Raw genomic sequence first — 20,757 nt, 5'->3', positions numbered from 1 at the left:
TCCTGAGCGACGCCGCTAATTTTCACCCTTCCTGAGCGACGTTGCTCCCTTTGTCAGCAAGTGTGCATGCTGCCACCGACCAGTGATGCGTGGCCCCACAGGTCATTAACAACCCCCGCTGTCGGCCGTGCAGGAAGCTCAATTTGGACTGTCATCCAAGAGCTGCCTGCATGGCCCAGTCTCTGTGTGACATCACTGAGCGATATGAACATCATATCGGTCAGTGTGTACGCTTGGCCGCCGATTGGCCCGGGAGGGGAAACACTAGACGTCTTTGCTTATACAGCACATTGCCTAGTGTGTACCCACCTATACAGTCAGCACAGCAAGTACAAGAAACAATTCATACACAGAAGCAGAAAAGGTAAATATGAGATTAACAGAGAAGCTGCAGAAATGAGACAGGGGGTAGATAGATATCTGCTGGTTAAAGCTTACACTCTACAGATAATTCTTCATGCCACACATGTGTGATATCCGGGCAGGGACAGATCCATCAATGATTTTAAAAGCATTGCATGCCAGGCCATCTCATCACATAAGCAAGCAGTTTATTCACAGTTCAGACAGGGTTATCACGACAATAACATTTAACTCCTTGTTCTCCTCTCCAGCACAATATTCATATCGGTAATATCAGGTTACATCTCCTTTCATTTGCTTCACTGGCAATAACAGCATTAACAATGATGTGACAGCATTACAGTACAGTACATACCAGCGCAGTCTCTAGGAATCAGTAGTGCGGCTTCCGCAAACTGAGATTCATTTCAGTGTGCTCTCCCCCATTCGCTAGGGGCTCTATCTAAACGGGATCTCTCATGGACACGTTACTGGGGGCCTTTCACCAAATGTGGTTTCCTACCACTCACCCAGATAGTCCTCTCCCGAAGACTCACACCTCCTGTCCTGCTTCTTGGGTACCCCTGAAGGTGAAGATCCCATTTATTTCTTCCACTGATTGTTCATGCTGTAGCTGCTCTCACACTGCAAATCTGGATATCTCTTGCTCTTCCTAGCAGCACCTACATGCTGTTCCATAATGCCAGGGACTGTGGAGTACCATGCTTGTTCCACAGTCCCCAGACTGTGTTTCTCCTGGACACTAGCCTGTGCCCTCCATATCAGTCCTCAGCTCACACTGAACTGTAGCCTGTGTCTTTTCCTTGTCCTAAAAACCCCCTACACTTCCTGTCGTAACCTCCTACATGTGGCATTGTCTGCCAGAACTGGTTTTGGGGCCATAAACTCCCCCACTCACTGATAAGAATTAAATGGCTTTTGGAACTTTCCAATATCTGCTAACATTCCAGTATGCCACACATGTCCCTCTAATTGTGAACAATGTGCAGAGAGCTGGGGGCCAAGGCCAGATTAAGCCATCAGGGGGCCTGGGGCATGTAAAACATGGGGGGCCACATTCAATCCTCCTGGCCCACCAGTCTTGTCAGCACGACCAGAGACTCAGCTGCCTATAATACAGCAGGGGTACCATCACTCACTGCAGCAATGGACAGCAGTCACCTGTGTGAGGATCGCCTGAGCTTCAGTCACAGGTGTTGGTGGGTCCCTTAGGATATTGCTGGTGACACTATCACTGCAGCAACAGTAGGTGCACCGTTGCTGTGCTGCAGTGAGAGACCAGCAGTTGCAACATGCAGCTGATCTTGTAACTTGTGGCAGGTGTATAGAAGTCGTAGTTGCCTGGGTCTGCTGTGCAATAACAGAGGCAGCGCAGAGCGTTTCTCTAACACTGCGCAGTGCAGCAGTGTGCTGCTCCAGCTAGGATGGCCCGTGGCACTGGGTCCCCCCTTAGTCCGGCTTTGCTTGGGGCAGGATTGAATGGATGGCGGAGTACCAAATTAATGTTTGAGGAATATGGACACAGTCTGGAGTGTGCAGAATGTCACTTGTACTGGTCAAATGGATAGCTCCTGACTGTGTACTGAATGCATACACCGAGCAAAGCTTTAAAGTCTGGAGTTACATTTTTTTCCACTGTGGGATACTTTTATTGTGATACCACTTACCTGGCTTCCCAAGTGCCTAAGTTCACCATATTTGTAACTCCCTTGCCCATTATTTTATTGTATTGGAAAGAAATCAGCTCAAACTGAGCCCATTGTAAATGTGTTTAAGGTTTATAACATGTACCTACTTAATTAGTAATGTTAATGAACTGTATTGGGTAAGAACATTGAAACAGTTATGTGTACAGTAAGTAGAGTGCTGGACTTGCTTCTCTGTGCCCCACCCCTGGTCCTATGTGACTTTTTCACAAATCCCAGTCTGCATATAAGCAGGCACAGGGGGAGATGTACTAAACAGTGAAGAGTGGAGAAGTGAGCCAGTGGAGAAGTTACCCATGGCAACCAATCAGCTGCTCTGTATAATTTTATAGTGTGCATTGCAAATTAGAAATGTTACTTTAATGCTGATTGGTTGCCACTGGCAACTTCTCCACTGGATCACTTCTCCACTCTTTTCACTGCTTAGTACATCTCCCCCATAGCCTTCAAACTGGATCTCTATTGCCTGCACTCTATATATGGAGTGAAGAGGAGATCTGTTCCTACAAAACCTCTTTGCCCATTTACAGAAATGATTGTACCCGTTATATACAATATTATGGTCACAAACATTGGCACCATATACTTTTTTGATGAATATACTATTTTCATCTATGATAGTGACACTGCAGAGGAAGATGAAGATCTCTATGATTGTGTTGATATGGATGAAGAGGAAGGCAATGAAATTTATGAAGTACTCATGAAGGGTGAAGAGCAACCTGCAACAAAAGATGGGGTAAATAAGAGACCAGCTACATAGGACTGCTCGATGTACATAGGATGTTCAATAGTGGGGTCATGCAAGTCCCTATGGCTAACAGTTTCAGTTGACAAAATTCCTGGGGGGAAAGGACTACACGGCTCATTGTGTATATGATCTAGAGTATCTACTCTTTCGTTTCACTGAACCCACAGAAAATGACTATGGATGATATGAAGAGGTGCTGCCTCCAGGAACTGTACCAGACAGAAGAGAAATACACTGATACACTGGGATCTATCTGCCAGGTAACATATACAGCAGTGGAGGAAGTGGCATAAATTTGATGTGTGGTATTTTATTGTGCTTTTATATTGCTGAAATATGTTATGAAACTGACATAGACATGTTCTCTCTTTCAGTACTTTATGAAGCCCCTTCAGATGTTCCTTCGTAAAAAAGAAATGAGTGATATCTTCATGAACATATTGGTGATTACATATTTACTTTTATTGTGTTATAACTTGATTTCTGGATTTCAATTAAAACCATGGATCATGTTAATGGGTTCAGTAGGATTTCCCGACAATCAGAATCATGGCGGTCGAAATACCGATGCCGGAATCCCGACAGTCAAAATCCCGACATTGAGTGCAGCGTGTCCCCTCACGGGCTCTCTGAGCTCGCTACGCTTTGGGCTTGGTGGCGAGCTTTGCTCCCCACACTATTATATTCCCCCTCGGGTGGTAGTGTGGACCACCACCCTAGTGGGAATACTGGGCAGTGGTCGGGATTTCGACTGCCTGCATTTTGACTGTTGTCGGGATTCCGGTGTTGTGATTTCGACCGTCAGGATCCCGACTGTCGGGAAATGGACTACATCCCTGTTAATGAATCTACAGGTGTCTTCAATGCCTTGAAATACCCTGTCTATCCTCCAAACCAGTGTAATGAATTGTATGCATGACTCTAACCAGTTGCCTCAGGGGGAGTGTGACCAACAACTTCATTGTCAAACAGGCCCTGCAGTAGTGTTCCTATTTACTCAGAACCTTACCCTCTGTGGATCTGTTGTCATTCATCCCTGTGTAGGTTAAGCATACAATGGAAGCCCCCTTCATGTTGTAGATGATGATGATGACCACCATGTCTTTACTGTGGCGGCATAAAGATACGCATAGAATGTATATTGATGTACCAGCGTACTTACACAGAACTTTGAGTTGCACGTAATAAGATTTACTTTTGCAGGAGGGGACACAACATTGTGTTCTGCTGTAATTGAAGCACTAATCCTGCATGGTGATATCTGCTCACTAGACTTAGGAAAAACCAGTTGTCTCTGCGTGAACTACACTAGTTTATTCAGTGCCATAACTAGACATTTTAGCGCTATGTGCAAGATACAGCATCGCTGCCTCCCCCCCCCCCACACACACACACTATTTAAAATAGGGCCAGTGCGCGCATGCCAAAAATATAGGGGCATGGCTTCATGGGGAAGGGGCGTGACCACAAAATAATACCAATTCATATTACGCTGTAGTCTCCATTATTCAAATTATGCTGCACAGTAGCACCACTTACATGCATTACACCAGGTAGAACCCATCACACATTATGCGAAGTAGAGCCACTGTCACACATTACGCCAGGAAGAGCCCATGTCACACATTCCGCCAGGTAGAGCCCCATTTTACACATTACTCCAGGTAGAGCCCCTATGACACATTATGCCAGGTAGAGTCCCCTTTTACACATTATGGCAGGCAGAGCTCCCTTTTACACATTATGGAAGGTAGAGCTCCCTTTTACATATTACGTCAGGCAGAGCTCCCTTTTACACATTACGGCAGGTAGAGTCCCCTTTTACACAGTATTGCAGGTAGAGCTCCCTGTTACACATTAAGGCAAGTAGAGCTCCCTTTTATACATTACAGCAGATAGAGTCCCCTTTTACACATTACGGTAGGTAGAGTCCTCTTTTACACAGTACGATAGGTAGAGCACTTTTTTACACAGTATGGTAGGTAGTGCCCCCTTTTACATATTATGGCAGGTAGAGTACCCTTTTACACATTACGGCAGGCAGAGCTCCCTTTTACACAGTACACCAGGTAGAGTCCCCTTTTACACAGTACACCACGTAGAGTTCCCTTTTACACAGTACGCCAGGTAGAGCACTTTACATCCCCCCTACCCTAAGGGTGTAGTGTACTGTAATGTATAGTATAGTATAGTATAGTATAGTGTAATATAGTGTAGAGTAGTGTAGTGGCCTTGTCTGTATTTTCTTACTGTGCGTGCCCCTGTCTGGCACTGTTTTATTTTTATAGTGCCCCCTGTTTGTTTATAGTGCCCCCTGTCTGTTTTATTTTTATAGTGCCCCCTGTCTGTTTATAGTGCCCCCTGTCTGTTTTATTTTTATAGTGCCCTATGTTTTTCTTTTCTTTTTTTCAAAGTGGTGCTCCTCGTCTGTATTTTTCTTAAAGTGCTTTACATAGCTCTTCAACCTACCCACCCCCTGTATGTTTTATTTCATTTATGTGTACTTTATGCTCCTGACCCCCTTCTCCCCACACAGACACTCACATCTGTATTTGCCTGCTATAGTGTGTACTTCCCCTACATCTGTATGTTCCTCATAGTGATTTGCTGTCCTTTCCACACTCATGCTCCCCAAATAATGTATTTACCAAGAAAGGTGGTATTCTTCCTTGTGTCTTCTCCTGGCTCTATTCTCAAGGTGGGTACACACTATTAGATATATCTGCAGATCAATTGATCTGCAGATATATCTATGTACGGATCGGGCAGTGTGCTGTGCATACACACAGCCCGATCCGTCGGGGGACTGACGTCATTAACTGGGCGGGCGGGCGCTCGCGCAGTTCACCTGTCAATCAGCGACGGGCCAATATATCGTTAGATATATTGGCTGTCGGCTGTGCTGCGCGGCCGACGCGATACGTCTGTGAATGACGGAGTTCACAGACGTATCGCCCGTACACACTGGCCGACGGTCCCGCGATGTATCGGCCGTTCAAGAGAACGGCCGATACATCGACCAGTGTGTACGGGCCTTTAGGGTGTGTACACACGGTGAGATCCCTGCTATGTTCGATTTTGACTATGCGATTTCCCTTGAACTCCCCCAGAGCCCAGATAGCACAGATTGTACAGATTTTGACTATCTGTGCTTGAGATTTTGTCTATGTACGATTTTGACTAAGTGCCAATTTTGACTATACTTTGTACTAGATTGTACACTAGATAGTCTAGATTGACTTGCCTGCACAGTCTATCTAGCCTTACAATACCGACTCCACGGGAGCGCGCATCGGGATTGAATCTGTATCGCAAGCTGCCTAACACCATGAGATATGCACTAACTTTTCATAAGATTTTGACTATATAGTCAAAATCTCACAGATTTATCTCACCGTGTGTACACACCCTTAGGTGTAGCATGTCTGCATTACATTATGAGCGCCACGCTGTTGCTAGGACTCAGCGCCGGGATGCTTCTGCTGCCTGGTCTGAACACTGCAGAGAAAAAGGGAGTATTGCACCAAATAGATTGTGTTGTTGTAGGACCAGAAAAGTGCATTATTCACACGTGAAATCTATTACAACAGTCCTGATTTCCTGGACCGATTGGCGGCATACTCTCAGTAAAATTCTAGTGTGGCTGGTCATATGGAGAGAGGTTAATGTTTGTCTTCAGTTAGGCTGGTATGTTGGGATGCATGCTTCCAGGCAGTGTCATTTTTGTATCAACTGCAATCTGCAATATAATTGTTCATGTTACTCTGCCCAGTTCATGCAAAAGTCCCTGCATGTATAATTTTATATGTAAATGTATTGATTCTCCACAGAGCAGAACTTCTTCTCATCTGCAACCATGTTTTGTCCAAAAGAAAATAATAGCTTGGTTACAGCTACAACTTGTCCTCAGGATACTTATTTGTACAGGCATCTGCATCTAGAAGAGTTTTCCATCCGCTGAGTTTACTCCATGCGATAGTGTTGTTTGCAGAATGCACCTGGTGCAATAATCACCTGTGTGTACTGTGTAACCTGGCCATATCTCCTATTATCCTAGGAGTCTGACTCCTAATGCATCTAGAATAACACTCATAGGCTCGCACACAAGTCAACCACAACTGTGGCTGCACTGTGTTCTCAGGAATGAGGGTATTCAGAGGTGGTGGCAAATTTGCTGTAATCACAAATGACCGTGTTTTGGCTGTCTGTACATGTGCAGTGCGGACTTTCACTATGCCATCGCACCCCGGAAGGATGTGATTCATAGTTGCCTACCCTCCCTCATTCTGCAGGAGACTCCCTGAAACAGTAGCAATCTCCCTGACTCCCTGAATAGTCCAGCAATCTCCCTGACTGCACATTACCCCCATTATATAGCTGGTAAAAAAAAAATCAGAGATATATACATTTAGGGGGTAATTCTGAGTTGATCGCAGCAGGAATTTTTTAGCAGTCGGGCAAAACCATGTGCACTGCAGGTGTGGCAGATATAACATTTGCAGAGAGAGTTAGATTTGGGTGTACATACTCCTCTGATATGTGTATTGAGGTGTCGGCATGAATGTTTATATGAACTACTTGTGTATTGTGTGCTATACACATACAGAATAATGCTGCTACCTATGTTCATTTAGATGTTTGACTTAGCAGTAAGTACTCTTTGTTTCAGGACCTGAGAGCTCTTCATGAAACCTTTGTGGCAGAAATGAAGAATTGCAGCTTACCTAAGAACAACCACAACCTGTATCAAGTGTTCCTCCAATACAAGGAGAAGTAAGATCACACTTATACTCACACATACACTCGTACGTACGCACGCACGCACCCACACTCACTCAACAATCTCTGAGTACCCCCCTTTCACTAACCCCTATTTCCTTCTTGCTAGGCTTCCTACACATCATATCTCTGCCAATTAGACATCCTGCCTTCCAAATCAAGGCAAATCTTACTGCTTCTACCAGTAATGAGATCACAGGAAGCACGTAGATACAATTTAGATGATATCTAACGCGTTTGCTAAAAATAAATCCATTGTGAATGTGAGGGAATATACCTATAATTAAATACATTTTCTTAAGATGTTTTCTACCTTAACACATAGGGTATGTAGATTACACCTTTGTAAGATCCCCCGCACATTATGCCTGCCATACATTGCTTTTTAATTATGTCTTCCTTCTGTTTTATTGTACCTGGATATGACATAACACCACCTGCTGTATTCATTGGATACAACTATCTACTGTATGAGGAATATTTTTATAGCATCTAACAGTCTTTTTTGTAGCCATATGGAAGACAGGACATTGGGCCTAATTCAGACCTGATCGTAGCAGCAAAGTTGTTAGCAGATGGGCAAAACCATATGCACTGCAGGGGGGGGGGGGGGCAGAAAAAACATGTGCAGAGAGAGTTAGATTTGGGAGGGGTGTGTTAAAACTGAAATCTAAATAGCAGAGTAAAAATAAAGCAGCCAGTATTTACCCTGCACAGAAACAATATTACCCACCCAAATCTAACTCTCTCTGCAAATGTTATATACCCCCCCCCCCCCCCCCCCCCTTCCTGCAGTGAACATGGTTTTGCCCGTCTACTAACAAATTTGCTGCTACGATCAGGTCTGAATTAATCCCTTTGTGTAACCAATGCTCTACCTGTAGTAAATGACATAACTTTTTTGTTTATTTTTTAAACAATTTCTTGATAAAGACAAATATACTTTAAAATGAGACAAAATCATGTGTATCATGATATTCCTTTTAACAGGTTTATTATCTATGGCACATATTGTAGCCAGGTGGAATCTGCCTGTAAAACATTGGAGAGGACATCTCAGGAACATGAAGGTGTCAGGATGAAGCTAGAGGTAACAATGGAAACAGAATTCTAACTTCAGTCAGAGTCATTGAAAATATTTGGCAGAAAAAAACCTTGTCTAGATTGAGCTTTAAAAATGACAATTCAGAGGTTACACCAAGTAAAACAATGAAAAAATGTCCCCTTAGCCATGTGGTTTCCAAACTGTGTGCCTGGGCACCCTGGGGTGCCTCGAGATACTTGCAGGGGTGCCTTGGATTGGTGGTCCAGGACCAATTCAAATCACGCATAGTGAATATAATAGGTAAAACCAGTGCTGGTGGCTGCCAATCATAAAATATGTGGACAAACAGAAGTGAATGCTGTCCCTCACCCTGTAACTGAACCTAAGGATGACACATAAACACAATTTACTTCATTTAATATTTTTTTCAAAATTTCTCAATAAGTAACTTTTGGCCTAGGGGTGTTGTGAAATAAATTCTGATTCTCTAGGGCGCCGTGGTTCAAAAAAGTTTGGGAAACTCTGCCTTATGCAAATATGTCAAACCTCTGTCTCCCTCTATACTGTAAGCTTGTTAGCAGGGCCCTCTGACAGTATGCCAGTAAAACTAATATTATTTGCAGATTTTGAAGACTACCAGGATGCGTCACACTGGTAAAGTAGTGTATATCTGTCAGAGCCGTAACTAGACTTTGTGGTGCCCTGTGGCAGAAAGAGAATTGGTGTCAACCCTCCCCCCCCCCCCCCCCCCCCTGGTTTTTCAATAGGGACATAAGGCACATGCCTTGTGGGGAAGATGCATGACAAGATCCCAGTGAAAGGCCATGCTATGATGCCCCTTCCCACATTATATTTACATAATACACACACATTTATAGAACACTGCAAGAAAATGGATTTGGACTCAATGAAAAGAGTGTCTGACTGCAATGCCACAGGCAAGGGGTTCAAATCCCGTGCACGTGATCATCTTGAATTGTAATAAAGGACAATGGGGCAGATGTATTAACCTGGAGAAGGCATAAGGAAGTGATAAACCAGTGATATGTGCAAGGCGATAAAGGCACCAGCCAATCAGCTCCAATATGTAAATTAACAGTTAGAATCTGATTGGCTGATGCCTTTATCACCTTGCACATATCATTGGTTTATCACTTCCTTATGCCTTTAACAAGAAAAACGAACCAAAATGTGCGCAGAAGGAAAAGTCAATACTAAATTAATTTAATAAATATTTATTTCAATCAGGTTAATAGCCAAGTAATTAAATGAATTGGCTAAAATATAATCCTTAAAGTGACCACAATAGGATATGAAAAAATAATATATTAAATTTAAAATAACATAATATTAAAATCCACAACCATCTGATAACATTCTTACATACAGCTATTATTTCAGAAGGCCAATAATGGATACAAATGTATCAACAACCTATAAAATGAAGCCGTTCCTGAAATAGGTAATGCTGTAACCACTTAGGATGCACAAATAGATCACAATGTTTCTAAAATAACAATAATAAATAAACTAAAAAATCCACAGTGGCTGGCCAGCCTGGTTTACTAATTAATATAATATGCATAAACAATGGTCATCCAAGATCAGTATAATGATTGCATAAAGAATATATATATATGTTTTGCCTATCAATTTGGATTTCATGAAATTAAATCAACGATAAAGAAAACAATAAATAGCGATCCAAACTGGTAATAATTAACCGTTAGGTATGTATCAAAAAGTCTTGTACGGCTCAGCGGCTCTTATCCTCATATGGCCGCTGGTGTGAAAGCTAAATGTCGGGACAGTGGGTAGAGATCAGTCCCGTCCCATTAACTGGTATTGATTATGAAGTCCCGAAAAAGGCTCATAGCCTCGTGAGGCCGCTGGTGTGGGCGGCTAATGAACAGTATACCGTAGTAATGAATTAAGTCCCGTAGCAGTACAGTAATTAATATAAATAAAATCCCAAATGGCTCAAAAAGCTCCTAGCCTCATGAGGCTGCTGGTATGGGTGGCTAATCTAACGGGATACCGTAATGATGAATAAAGCCCTGTCTCACCCGTAACAGTTAGTGTAGTAGCCGTCCAGCCGGATGTTCGCCGGACCTCCGCTGTCTCCAATCCACAAGCCGTCTAGTGTTGCGCTGCCTGGGTGCTTCTCCAACAGTACAGCTGGATGATCCCGTAGCAGTTAATATAGTAGCCGTCCAGCCGGATGTTCACCGGACCTCCGCCGTCTCCAATCCACAAGCCGTTCTGTGCTGCGCTGCCTGGGTGCTTCTCCAACAGCGCAGCTGGATGATCCTTAGGCTTATGATGAAGTAGGATGGAATAAATCGTGGCGGGTTGAGGCTAACGGTGATGTCCAATCGTCTCCAGGCAGTAGAGACAATAAAGAGATGGTTTGGATATAAAGGTCACTCCAAAGCCGTTCACCTAACGCGTTTCTCGACCGTAGGCACTGGTCGTTTCATCAGAGGAAGTGAAATTCTCCAGGTTAATACATCTGCCCCAGTGTGACTGAATAAGAAAGAAATCTCAGTTTGAGTCCATGAATGTTGTATAGTTATTAGCGACAGAAGGGGTCAGGGTAGGAGACAGGGGCAGTCAGGAGTTGCTGGGCTTCAAAAAGGGGGGAAGCTGCAAGTGAAAGTAATTAAAACAGATAATTGACAAGTGCCGCCAACAGCGCCCCCTAGCCTGCAGCGCTATGTGCGGTGCCCCACCCGCACACAACTAGTTACGGCCCTGCTATCTGTACCCCCTTTCAACCCATACATGCACAGGAAGACACACTTCTTAAAAGTCAGTCCAGAAAACACTGTGCGGCAGATGTATTAACCTGGAGAAGGCATAAGGAAGTGATAAACCAATGATATGTGCAAGGTGATAAATGCACCAGCCAATCACCTCCAATATTTAAATTAACAGTTAGGAGCTGATTGGCTGGTGCATTTATCACTTTGCACATATCACTGGTTTATCACTTCCTTATGCCTTCTCCAGGTTAATACATCTGCCCCAATGTTACAGAAAATAATTATGAAAATAGTATCGACCTTCCCCTAAATCAATTTTATTTGCATGCATGTGCATTTAGGGAGCTATGGAAAGTTTGCGCTTGCGCTGTTAAAAAAAAGTTGTACATGCGCAGTGGTGGAAAAGACGCTGGGGAACAGTAAGAAGATTGTCATCAGCATCGTAATATCCTTGATCCTATGGATACACCATGCCTCTAGGATTAATCCAAAAATCACAACTTTTTAGCAAATCAATCTTTGCAGATCAATCTTTACAAAATATATTCATCCCCAGGATTATCTGCTCATCCCTAGCTTTCTGCACCAGTATTTCACATGGTGAAAATCAACAAGTGGCAAGGGGCGGTGGCTTGTAAGATCCGGAGACAATGCTAAGTCTGCCAGCATTATGTAGACATCAGAGACATCCTAGGAAGCCTCAGTGATGCTCCCCAGATCCCAGCACCCTATGCAGCTGCCTAATGGGTACTGATGTACTACATCAATGTAAAGTGGTTGGCAATCAGGATAGACACCACGCTCATATGTAGGATTTTATTCAGTCAGATGATAGGCAACTGAGGATTTCTTAGATTCCATTTCAGGGATATATATGAAAGAAGTGGGTTTCTTGGATTAATACTAACAAAATGAATAAGGATATTTTAGCTGCTTCATTGATCAGTGCAGTTTACTTTGGCTACTAGAGTATTTAAATCCTTAGCGTTACAGAAATTCTGAAATGTGAGGATGGGAGAGCCATTGAGGAATACCACTAAGAGCAAATATGGTAATTGGAAACACATCTGAGACTCCATGGATCCCAGTATGGAACAGAGGATGTGGGGTGTTTGTGAGGATAGGTATGCTATATGCATGAAAAGTGTTAGCCCATAGCACTGTTTTATTGGGGGGGTATGAACAGGTCATACTGTATACAGGTACAGCCAAGATCCTATTAACAGAGGCGTGTACAGTAAAGTACCAATGGTTGTGGTTCTCCACAGGTATCCTCCAGATCAACATGTACTAACAAAGAGCCTGTTAGAGGTTACACACCCCAGTACAGAGTAAACATTATAGCTAACCAAGTAAACATAGGTTTACTGACCCAGAGATAACAAAACAGTATTAACTGGGAAACAAAATATGACACTCCCATACAGTACATTCTCCAAATGTAATGGCAGTCTCTGATACATAAGAAATACAAAAATTGCTCCAGATCTTACTGTGGAAGCAAAAAAGGAACAGTTGATTTTTCTTTCTGTTATTTGAATAAGAAGTCCCTCCAAACTGGAGAGGTAGAGAGAGGTTAGGAGCATTACTAGAACTCACTAGGACTAGGAGGATTGTAGGAAGACATATCTGGTGATAAACTTGTGGTTATAATTATTAACATAATTATGATCCAGTGTTCAAGGTCCTGGGATTGATTCAAGAATAGAGGGAAAGCTCAGAAATGATGAGGTATTGTCATCCTGTCCTTTTGGAGCTGATTGGGGCAAGTGTCCTATTGTGATGTTATGTTCACAGTTGACCACTTGGTGCTCCTGGGCTTACAAGGGAAGGTTTTATTATCAAGGAATGCATAGGGACTTATCTGGAGTGGCTGTTGCCGGTTGATAACTATAGTATCTACCCATTTAACAGACAAAAGGCAAAGTAGCACCTTTATTTGACAGTATTCTCTATTAGAATTTGGTAATATCATTAATTTTTTATCTACCTACTTGAGAGAGTAATCTATGCAAGATTTCCTGGCACATTTTCAAATAGGGAACAGGTTAGAGTCTCGGAATTTGTTCTTAGTTCTGTAGAAGTGCATGTGCTTTGTAACGTCTCTTGTGCTGCCTGGCCCAGTGACAGAGGATATGCACTATCAATAATTCCTTGCTGGCATATCTGGGCCAGAGAATCTTTATATGTCATTTTCCAGTTGTGTCATATCAAAATTACTCTGGGATGTTTTTAATTATCAGAGTATTGTGCCTTCCCCTGTTTTCTCAATCCTCTTGTTTCTCCTGCAGATTGCTAACATTGTGTTGTAGTTCCAATCTGATGGACCTCTGACATCCCCATCACTGTTGGGGAGTATGGATGATATAATGGTTAGCATTATTGTCTCACAGCACTGAGGTTGTGGGTTTGATTCCCACTATGGCCCTAATTGTGTGGAGTATGTATAATCTCCCCGCCACTAGACATTTTGGTGCCCTGTGCCAGAAATAGAATTGGTACCCTCATTTCCACTATAGGTAAAACAGGGACAGTGTGCGCTGAAGACGCAATTCAAAAATATAAAGGCATTAGCTCATGGGAAAGGGGCATGGTCACAAAATAATACCAATTTATATTATGCTGCACAGTAATCTCCATTATTCAAATTATGCCACACAGTAGTGCCACTTATACACATTACACCAGGTAGAACCTCCTTTCACACATTACACCACAGTAGAGCAGAGACTCTTATATACATTACGCCAGGTAGAGCCCCTTTTTCACATTACGCGAGGTAGAGCCCCCTTTTACACATTACACCAGGTACAGCTCCCTTTTAAACATTACTTCAGGTAGAGCCCATTACACATTATTCCAGGTAGAGCCCCCTTCTACAAATTACGCCAGGTAGAGCCCCTTTTACAAATTATGTCAGGTAGAGCCCAGTTTACACATTGTGCTGCAGTGGCAGGAGTTTGGAGGCGGGCGGCCATGTGGGTAGTGCTGCCAGATGGTGCTCCCACAAGGCATATAGTCTGTGGGCAAGGCACCACTGACACACACCTAGTTACGGCTCTGTCTCCCTGTGCTTGTGTGGATTTCCTCCCACAATCCAAAAATATATTGGTAGGTTAATTGGCTCCAGACAAATGTAACCATAGTGTGTAAGTGTGTGCATGTGTTTAGGGCAGACTAAATGAGCCAATTGGTTATTTTCTGCCTTATCACTCCCCAATAATTAACATTCTAACTTGCAGCGCGCACATGTGCAATTCAACATTGCCCCGGTGCGGAAACAATTGATCCAAATATCATCTGTCTCCACAAATCTTTTCACTGCCACTATCGTAGCAGAGAAAGTTAGCACTGCCAAATCTGACCCGGCAGTGGTAGTGTGCCAGTGTGAACTAGGGTTCATGCAGGCGCACAAATCCCCAGCATCTGGCGGAAGGAGCTAGACAGGGGAGAAGGGATCCAGAAGCAAGCCTGGACTGCTTCCCATAGGCAAGCAATGGGGGTGCGAGAGCAAATACCTTCTGAAGATGGCAAATGCTCCCACAGTGATGCTCCGAAAATAATGTATTTTTGGAACTTGATGAATCAGGTACCCATACTAGTGTATGGGGATACCAGGCTACATCAGGAGTAAAAGGTAAGCAGGACATATCTGTGATATCATCTGCGTTACCTTCATGAGGAATAGCCCCAAAACCTAATTTCTTCAAAAGTAGGTGAAAACATTCATTTTGTAGAAATCAAGTGATTATGAATATTCCCCACACTCACACAAGTAATATAAAAATCTGAAAAATGTAGAACCAGCTAGAGATAACCAGCATTAGTGAGGATCCCAGCAGTGACACCTGCATTCACCAATTTCAGGAAATCCAGAAATGTTTATTTTGCTAAAAAGCTTATCCTGGTGTATTGTAGGGCTCTCAATGTAGTAGCTATATGCAGCATGTGGAATCTCCAATACAGTGGTAGTCCAATGATGGTAGGAAATAACAATCCCTACAATGTGCACATCTATGGGAGTAATTCAGATCTGATCGTAGATGTGCTAAACTTAGCACATCTACGATCAGTTTTTCTGACATGCGGGGGAACGCCCAAGCACAGGGCTAGTCCGCCCCGCATGTCAGTCCCTACCCCCCCAACCCTGCACAGGTACAAAAGCATCGCACAGCGGTGATGCTTTTGTATCTGACAAGTAGTCCCTGTCAGCGCAGCTTCTGCGCGCTGTCAGCAAGCCAACCGCATTGTCCCGGGACGCAGCGGCTGCGTGTGATGTCACGCAGCCGCCGTGACCCCCCCGCCCCCAACAGTCCAGACATGCCCCCATTGTCCGGAACGCGCCCTGCAAACGGCGTTCTAACGCCATTGGCACGCACCCTCCCGCGCCGTGACCGCCTCTGCCTGTCAATCAGGCAGAGGCGATCGCACCAGTGAGGTGCTTTCGCATCTCACTGGCTGCACATGCGCAGTGCACCCTGCGCAAAGCAATTCAGACTGCGATCGCTTCCGCTGCAGTGATGCAGTCTGAATTACCCCCTATATGAGATAAAATACTAACATTATATGGGCAGTTTTATAGAATTGTGTGTGAACACTGCAGTATACTAATACTCACCTGGTTAGTAATACAGTATTTGTAATTTGAACAAATCCTATAACATTGCTTTGCAGGAATGCTCCCAGAGAGCCAATAATGGACGCTTCACCCTGCGAGATCTGCTGATGGTGCCAATGCAACGGGTTTTGAAATATCATCTGTTGTTGCAGGTAAGATTATCTGCTCTAACTATAAAACTTTATTTGCTGCAAACAGTCAATAAAAAGACAGTCCCATGGTGATTATGCAATGAAATATAAAATTATAAAACAACTAAAGGGGGGTACTCACGGAGTGATCGCTGCTTAAAATCTAAGCAATCTGACTAGATTGCTTAGATTTTAAGCAGTGATCCCTCCGTGTGTACCCCCACAGCGATTTCGATGCGCAGCCACACGCATCTCTATCGCTGGTGCTAGATTGGACTCGATCTAGCAGGTCGCTCATTGAAATGAGCGCCCCCCCTTCCCCCCCCATCCTGTCTCCCCCCACACGCTCAGTATATATCTCTCCCCAAATCTGGCTGTGAATACTGCCCTTAATTCTAGAAAGAAATACAATGTATCAAGATTGGGACATTTTAAAGCCCCGTACACACGGGGAGAGATGTGTGCTGAGAGATCTATCAGTGACCGCTCAGCACACATCTCTCACCCCGCTCAGCACAGCGCGATGTGTGCTGAGCGAGGGGGGGCGCTCATTTCACTCAGCGGTGAAATGAGCCACCTGCTAGATTGGCCTGCATGCAGGCCAATCTAGCACCAGCGATAGCGCCGCGCATCACTATCTCTGGGGGGCATACACACAGAGGATCCATGCTTAAATTCTAAGCAATCTAGTCAGATTGCTTAGAATTTAAGCAATGATCTCTCCGTGTGTACCCTCCTAAAGTCTCAATAAATAGAACAATAGTTAATATATGCACATAATGTTACAATGTTGATCTGATACAAAGGGGTAAATTTACTAAGATTCGTATTTTCCCGTTTCAGGTCAAAGTTCAATCACGAATGACATCGAAAGTGTAAAACTGCAACTTTTTGAATTTGTTACGATGGATTTACTAAGCTGTCGTATTCGGGTTTTTCTTTTCTTCCGATGTCGATGTCATTCGTGTTTTTTTTGTGTTTTTTACGGCAGTGATTAGCAAAACACTGCCGACTTTTTTACAATTAATCTCGGCCGGATCTGTGTGATCCGTGCTGGGGTTCTATTTTTTATTTTTTTTAATTAAACACTGTAAAATTTAAAAAAAAAATTGCGTGGGGTCCCCCCTCCTAAGCATAACCAGCCTCGGGCTCTTTGAGCCGATCCTGGTTGCCGAAATATGGGGGGAAAAATGACAGGAGTACCCCCATATTTAAGCAACCAGCATCGGGCTCTGCGCCTGGTCCTGGTCCCAAAAATACGGGGGACAAAAAGAGTAGGGGTCCCCCGTATTTTTAAAACCAGCACCGGGCTCCACTAGCTGGACAGATAATGCCACAGCCGGGGGTCACTTTTATATAGTGCCCTGCGGCCGTGGCATCAAAAATCCAACTAGTCACTCCTGGCCGGGGTACCCTGGGGGAGTGGGGACCCCTTCAATCAAGGGGTCCCCCCCCCCAGCCACCCAAGGGCCAGGGGTGAAGCCCGAGGCTGTCCCCCCCCATCCAATGGGCTGCGGATGGGGAGGCTGATAGCCTTTGTTGTAAAAGAAAATATATTGTTTTTAGTAGCAGTACTACAAGGCCCAGCAAGCCTCCCCCGCATGCTGGTACTTGGAGAACCACAAGTACCAGCATGCGACGGAAAAACGGGCCCGCTGGTACCTGTAGTACTACTACTAAAAAAATACCCAAAAAAAGACAAGACACACACACCGTGAAAGTATAATTTTATTACATACATACATACACACATACATACATACATACTTACCTTAAGTTCCCACGCAGGTCGGTCCTCTTCTCCAGTAGAATCCAAGGGGTACCTGTTGAAGAAATTATACTCACGAGATCCAGGGGTCCAGGCTCCTCGGGAAATCCAGGGGTAATCCACGTACTTGAAAAAAATAACAAAACGGTGTCCCGACCACGAACTGAAAGGGGACCCATGTTTGCACATGGGTCACCTTTCCACGAATGCCAGAAACCCACTTTGACTTCTGTCTAAGTGGGTTTCTTCAGCCAATCAGGGAGCGCCACGTTGTAGCACTCTCCTGATCAGCTGTGTGCTCCTGTCCTCACTGACAGGCAGCACACGGCAGTGTTACAATGTAGCGCCTATGCGCTACATTGTAACCAATGATGGGAACTTTCTGCCCTGCGGTTGACCTAAAGTGACGTCACCGCTGAGCAGAAAGTTCCCAGCATTGGTTACAATGGAGCGCATAGGCGCTACATTGTAACACTGCCGTGTGCTGCCTGTCAGTGAGGACAGGAGCACACAGCTGATCAGGAGAGTGCTACAACGTGGCGCTCCCTGATTGGCTGAAGAAACCCACTTAGACAGAAGTCAAAGTGGGTTTCTGGCATTCGTGGAAAGGTGACCCATGTGCAAACATGGGTCCCCTTTCAGTTCGTGGTCGGGACACCGTTTTGTTATTTTTTTCAAGTACGTGGATTACCCCTGGATTTCCCGAGGAGCCTGGACCCCTGGATCTCGTGAGTATAATTTCTTCAACAGGTACCCCTTGGATTCTACTGGAGAAGAGGACCGACCTGCGTGGGAACTTAAGGTAAGTATGTATGTATGTGTGTATGTATGTATGTAATAAAATTATACTTTCACGGTGTGTGTGTCTTGTCTTTTTTTGGGTATTTTTTTAGTAGTAGTACTACAGGTACCAGCGGGCCCGTTTTTCCGTCGCATGCTGGTACTTGTGGTTCTCCAAGTACCAGCATGCGGGGGAGGCTTGCTGGGCCTTGTAGTACTGCTACTAAAAACAATATATTTTCTTTTACAACAAAGGCTATCAGCCTCCCCATCCGCAGCCCATTGGATGGGGGGGGACAGCCTCGGGCTTCACCCCTGGCCCTTGGGTGGCTGGGGGGGGGGGACCCCTTGATTGAAGGGGTCCCCACTCCCCCAGGGTACCCCGGCCAGGAGTGACTAGTTGGATTTTTGATGCCACGGCCGCAGGGCACTATATAAAAGTGACCCCCGGCTGTGGCATTATCTGTCCAGCTATTGGAGCCCGGTGCTGGTTTTAAAAATACGGGGGACCCCTACTCTTTTTGTCCCCCGTATTTTTGGGACCAGGACCAGGCGCAGAGCCCGATGCTGGTTGCTTAAATATGGGGGAACCCCTGTCATTTTTTTTCCATATTTCGGCAACCAGGATCGGCTCAAAGAGCCCGAGGCTGGTTATGCTTAGGAGGGGGGACCCCACGCAATTTTTTTTGAAAAAATAAGCAATTTCCCACCCCTTCCCACTGATATACATGCACGGATCTCATGGATCCGTGCATGCCTATCCAATCACGAATAAAAAAAAAAGGTCTGTTTTTTTTAGCACTTTTTTACGAGTTGTAATTTTTCACGGCAGTGTTTTTTTTTTTTTTGCTTTGCACTTCTTAGTAAATGACCGAGATTCATACTTAAACAGCCGCGTTTTGACCGATGGTGTATTCATTCGTAATTTTTTACTTGGACTTGCAAAAAATTACGAATGCCCTCATCTCTGCCGTGATTAGTGTTTAGTAAATTACCGAGATGACACTTTGATGAAAAAACGGCATCTCGGTCAAAATCGGGAGCTTAGTAAATTTCCCCCATAGTCTCTTCGCAACAGATCAACATTTTTATGCGCATATACAGTATTAGCGCTTATATCAATATTTTTGTCTTTTCCCTGTTAGGAGCTGGTTAAGCACACAGCGGAGCCAACAGAGAAGGAGAACCTGAAGCTGGCATTAGATGCAATGAGGGTAAGATGGGGAATGTTTCATTATATATGCTGTCCAGTAGGCACTCTTCTGTAAGGGTCACAATGCAAATCGGGGCGGGTCTAGACCTTTTGGCTCCCAGGCTGAAAGTTTTATTTTAGTGCCCCCAAAATAGACGCCCAGGCAAAATAGGGTTAGTGCGCACCAAAGGCGCAAGTCAAAAATAGGGGCGTGGCTTCATAGGGAAGGGGCATGGCTACAGAATAGTACCGATTCACATTACACCGACAGTAGTGTCCGTCAGTCACATTACACCACACAGTAGTGCCCATCAGTCACATTACACCACACAGTAGTACCCCTTATACCATGTTAGAACCCCTTACACACATTACACCACAGTAGAGCAGAGACCCTTAAACACGTTATGCCAGGTAGCCCCTTACACACATTGCACCAGGTAACCCCTTATACACACTGACAGGTAGACCTTGTACACATTGCACTTATTAAGTGCCCCCTATGCAATGCCCTTATTAGTAGTGCCCCCAGTGGTAATGCCTCCACGTAACATTGCCCCCTGTAGTAATGCCCCCTGTAGTTATGATCCCAGAAGATGTCCCCCCTGTAGATGTGCACCCAGTAGATGTGCCCCCTGTATTTTTGCCCCCAGTAGATGTGACCCCTGCAGTAATGCCCCCTAGTAGCGCCGCTTACACACACACACACACACACACACACACAAAACCCCAATACATAATACTTTGCAGCCCCGCTCCTGCTTCCCGTCCGCTGCTGCTGCTCCGTCTCTGGCCGCCCGCTCCTCGGATCTATGGGAGAGACGTCATGACGTCTCTTCCATAGCGCCGCACTGACACT

The 20,757-nt window shown here is 44.5% G+C and overlaps 1 protein-coding gene across 1 annotated transcript in view; it reads left to right on the top strand.

The window, feature by feature from the left end:
* Nucleotides 1–20,757, top strand: part of VAV1 (vav guanine nucleotide exchange factor 1) — a 292,912-nt gene that overhangs the window by 138,630 nt on the left and 133,525 nt on the right. The window contains exons 5-11 of the mRNA XM_063954104.1: nucleotides 2,691–2,808; nucleotides 2,988–3,080; nucleotides 3,195–3,263; nucleotides 7,490–7,593; nucleotides 8,590–8,689; nucleotides 16,084–16,179; nucleotides 19,852–19,920. Coding sequence (XP_063810174.1) covers nucleotides 2,691–2,808; nucleotides 2,988–3,080; nucleotides 3,195–3,263; nucleotides 7,490–7,593; nucleotides 8,590–8,689; nucleotides 16,084–16,179; nucleotides 19,852–19,920 — 649 coding nt within the window. The remainder of the gene's footprint in view (nucleotides 1–2,690; nucleotides 2,809–2,987; nucleotides 3,081–3,194; nucleotides 3,264–7,489; nucleotides 7,594–8,589; nucleotides 8,690–16,083; nucleotides 16,180–19,851; nucleotides 19,921–20,757) is intronic.

The sequence above is a fragment of the Pseudophryne corroboree genome, chromosome 2, assembly GCF_028390025.1.
Source record: "Pseudophryne corroboree isolate aPseCor3 chromosome 2, aPseCor3.hap2, whole genome shotgun sequence".
In the NCBI taxonomy this organism is placed as follows: Eukaryota; Metazoa; Chordata; class Amphibia; order Anura; family Myobatrachidae; genus Pseudophryne; species Pseudophryne corroboree.
This window is presented reverse-complemented; position numbering and strand designations above follow the sequence as displayed.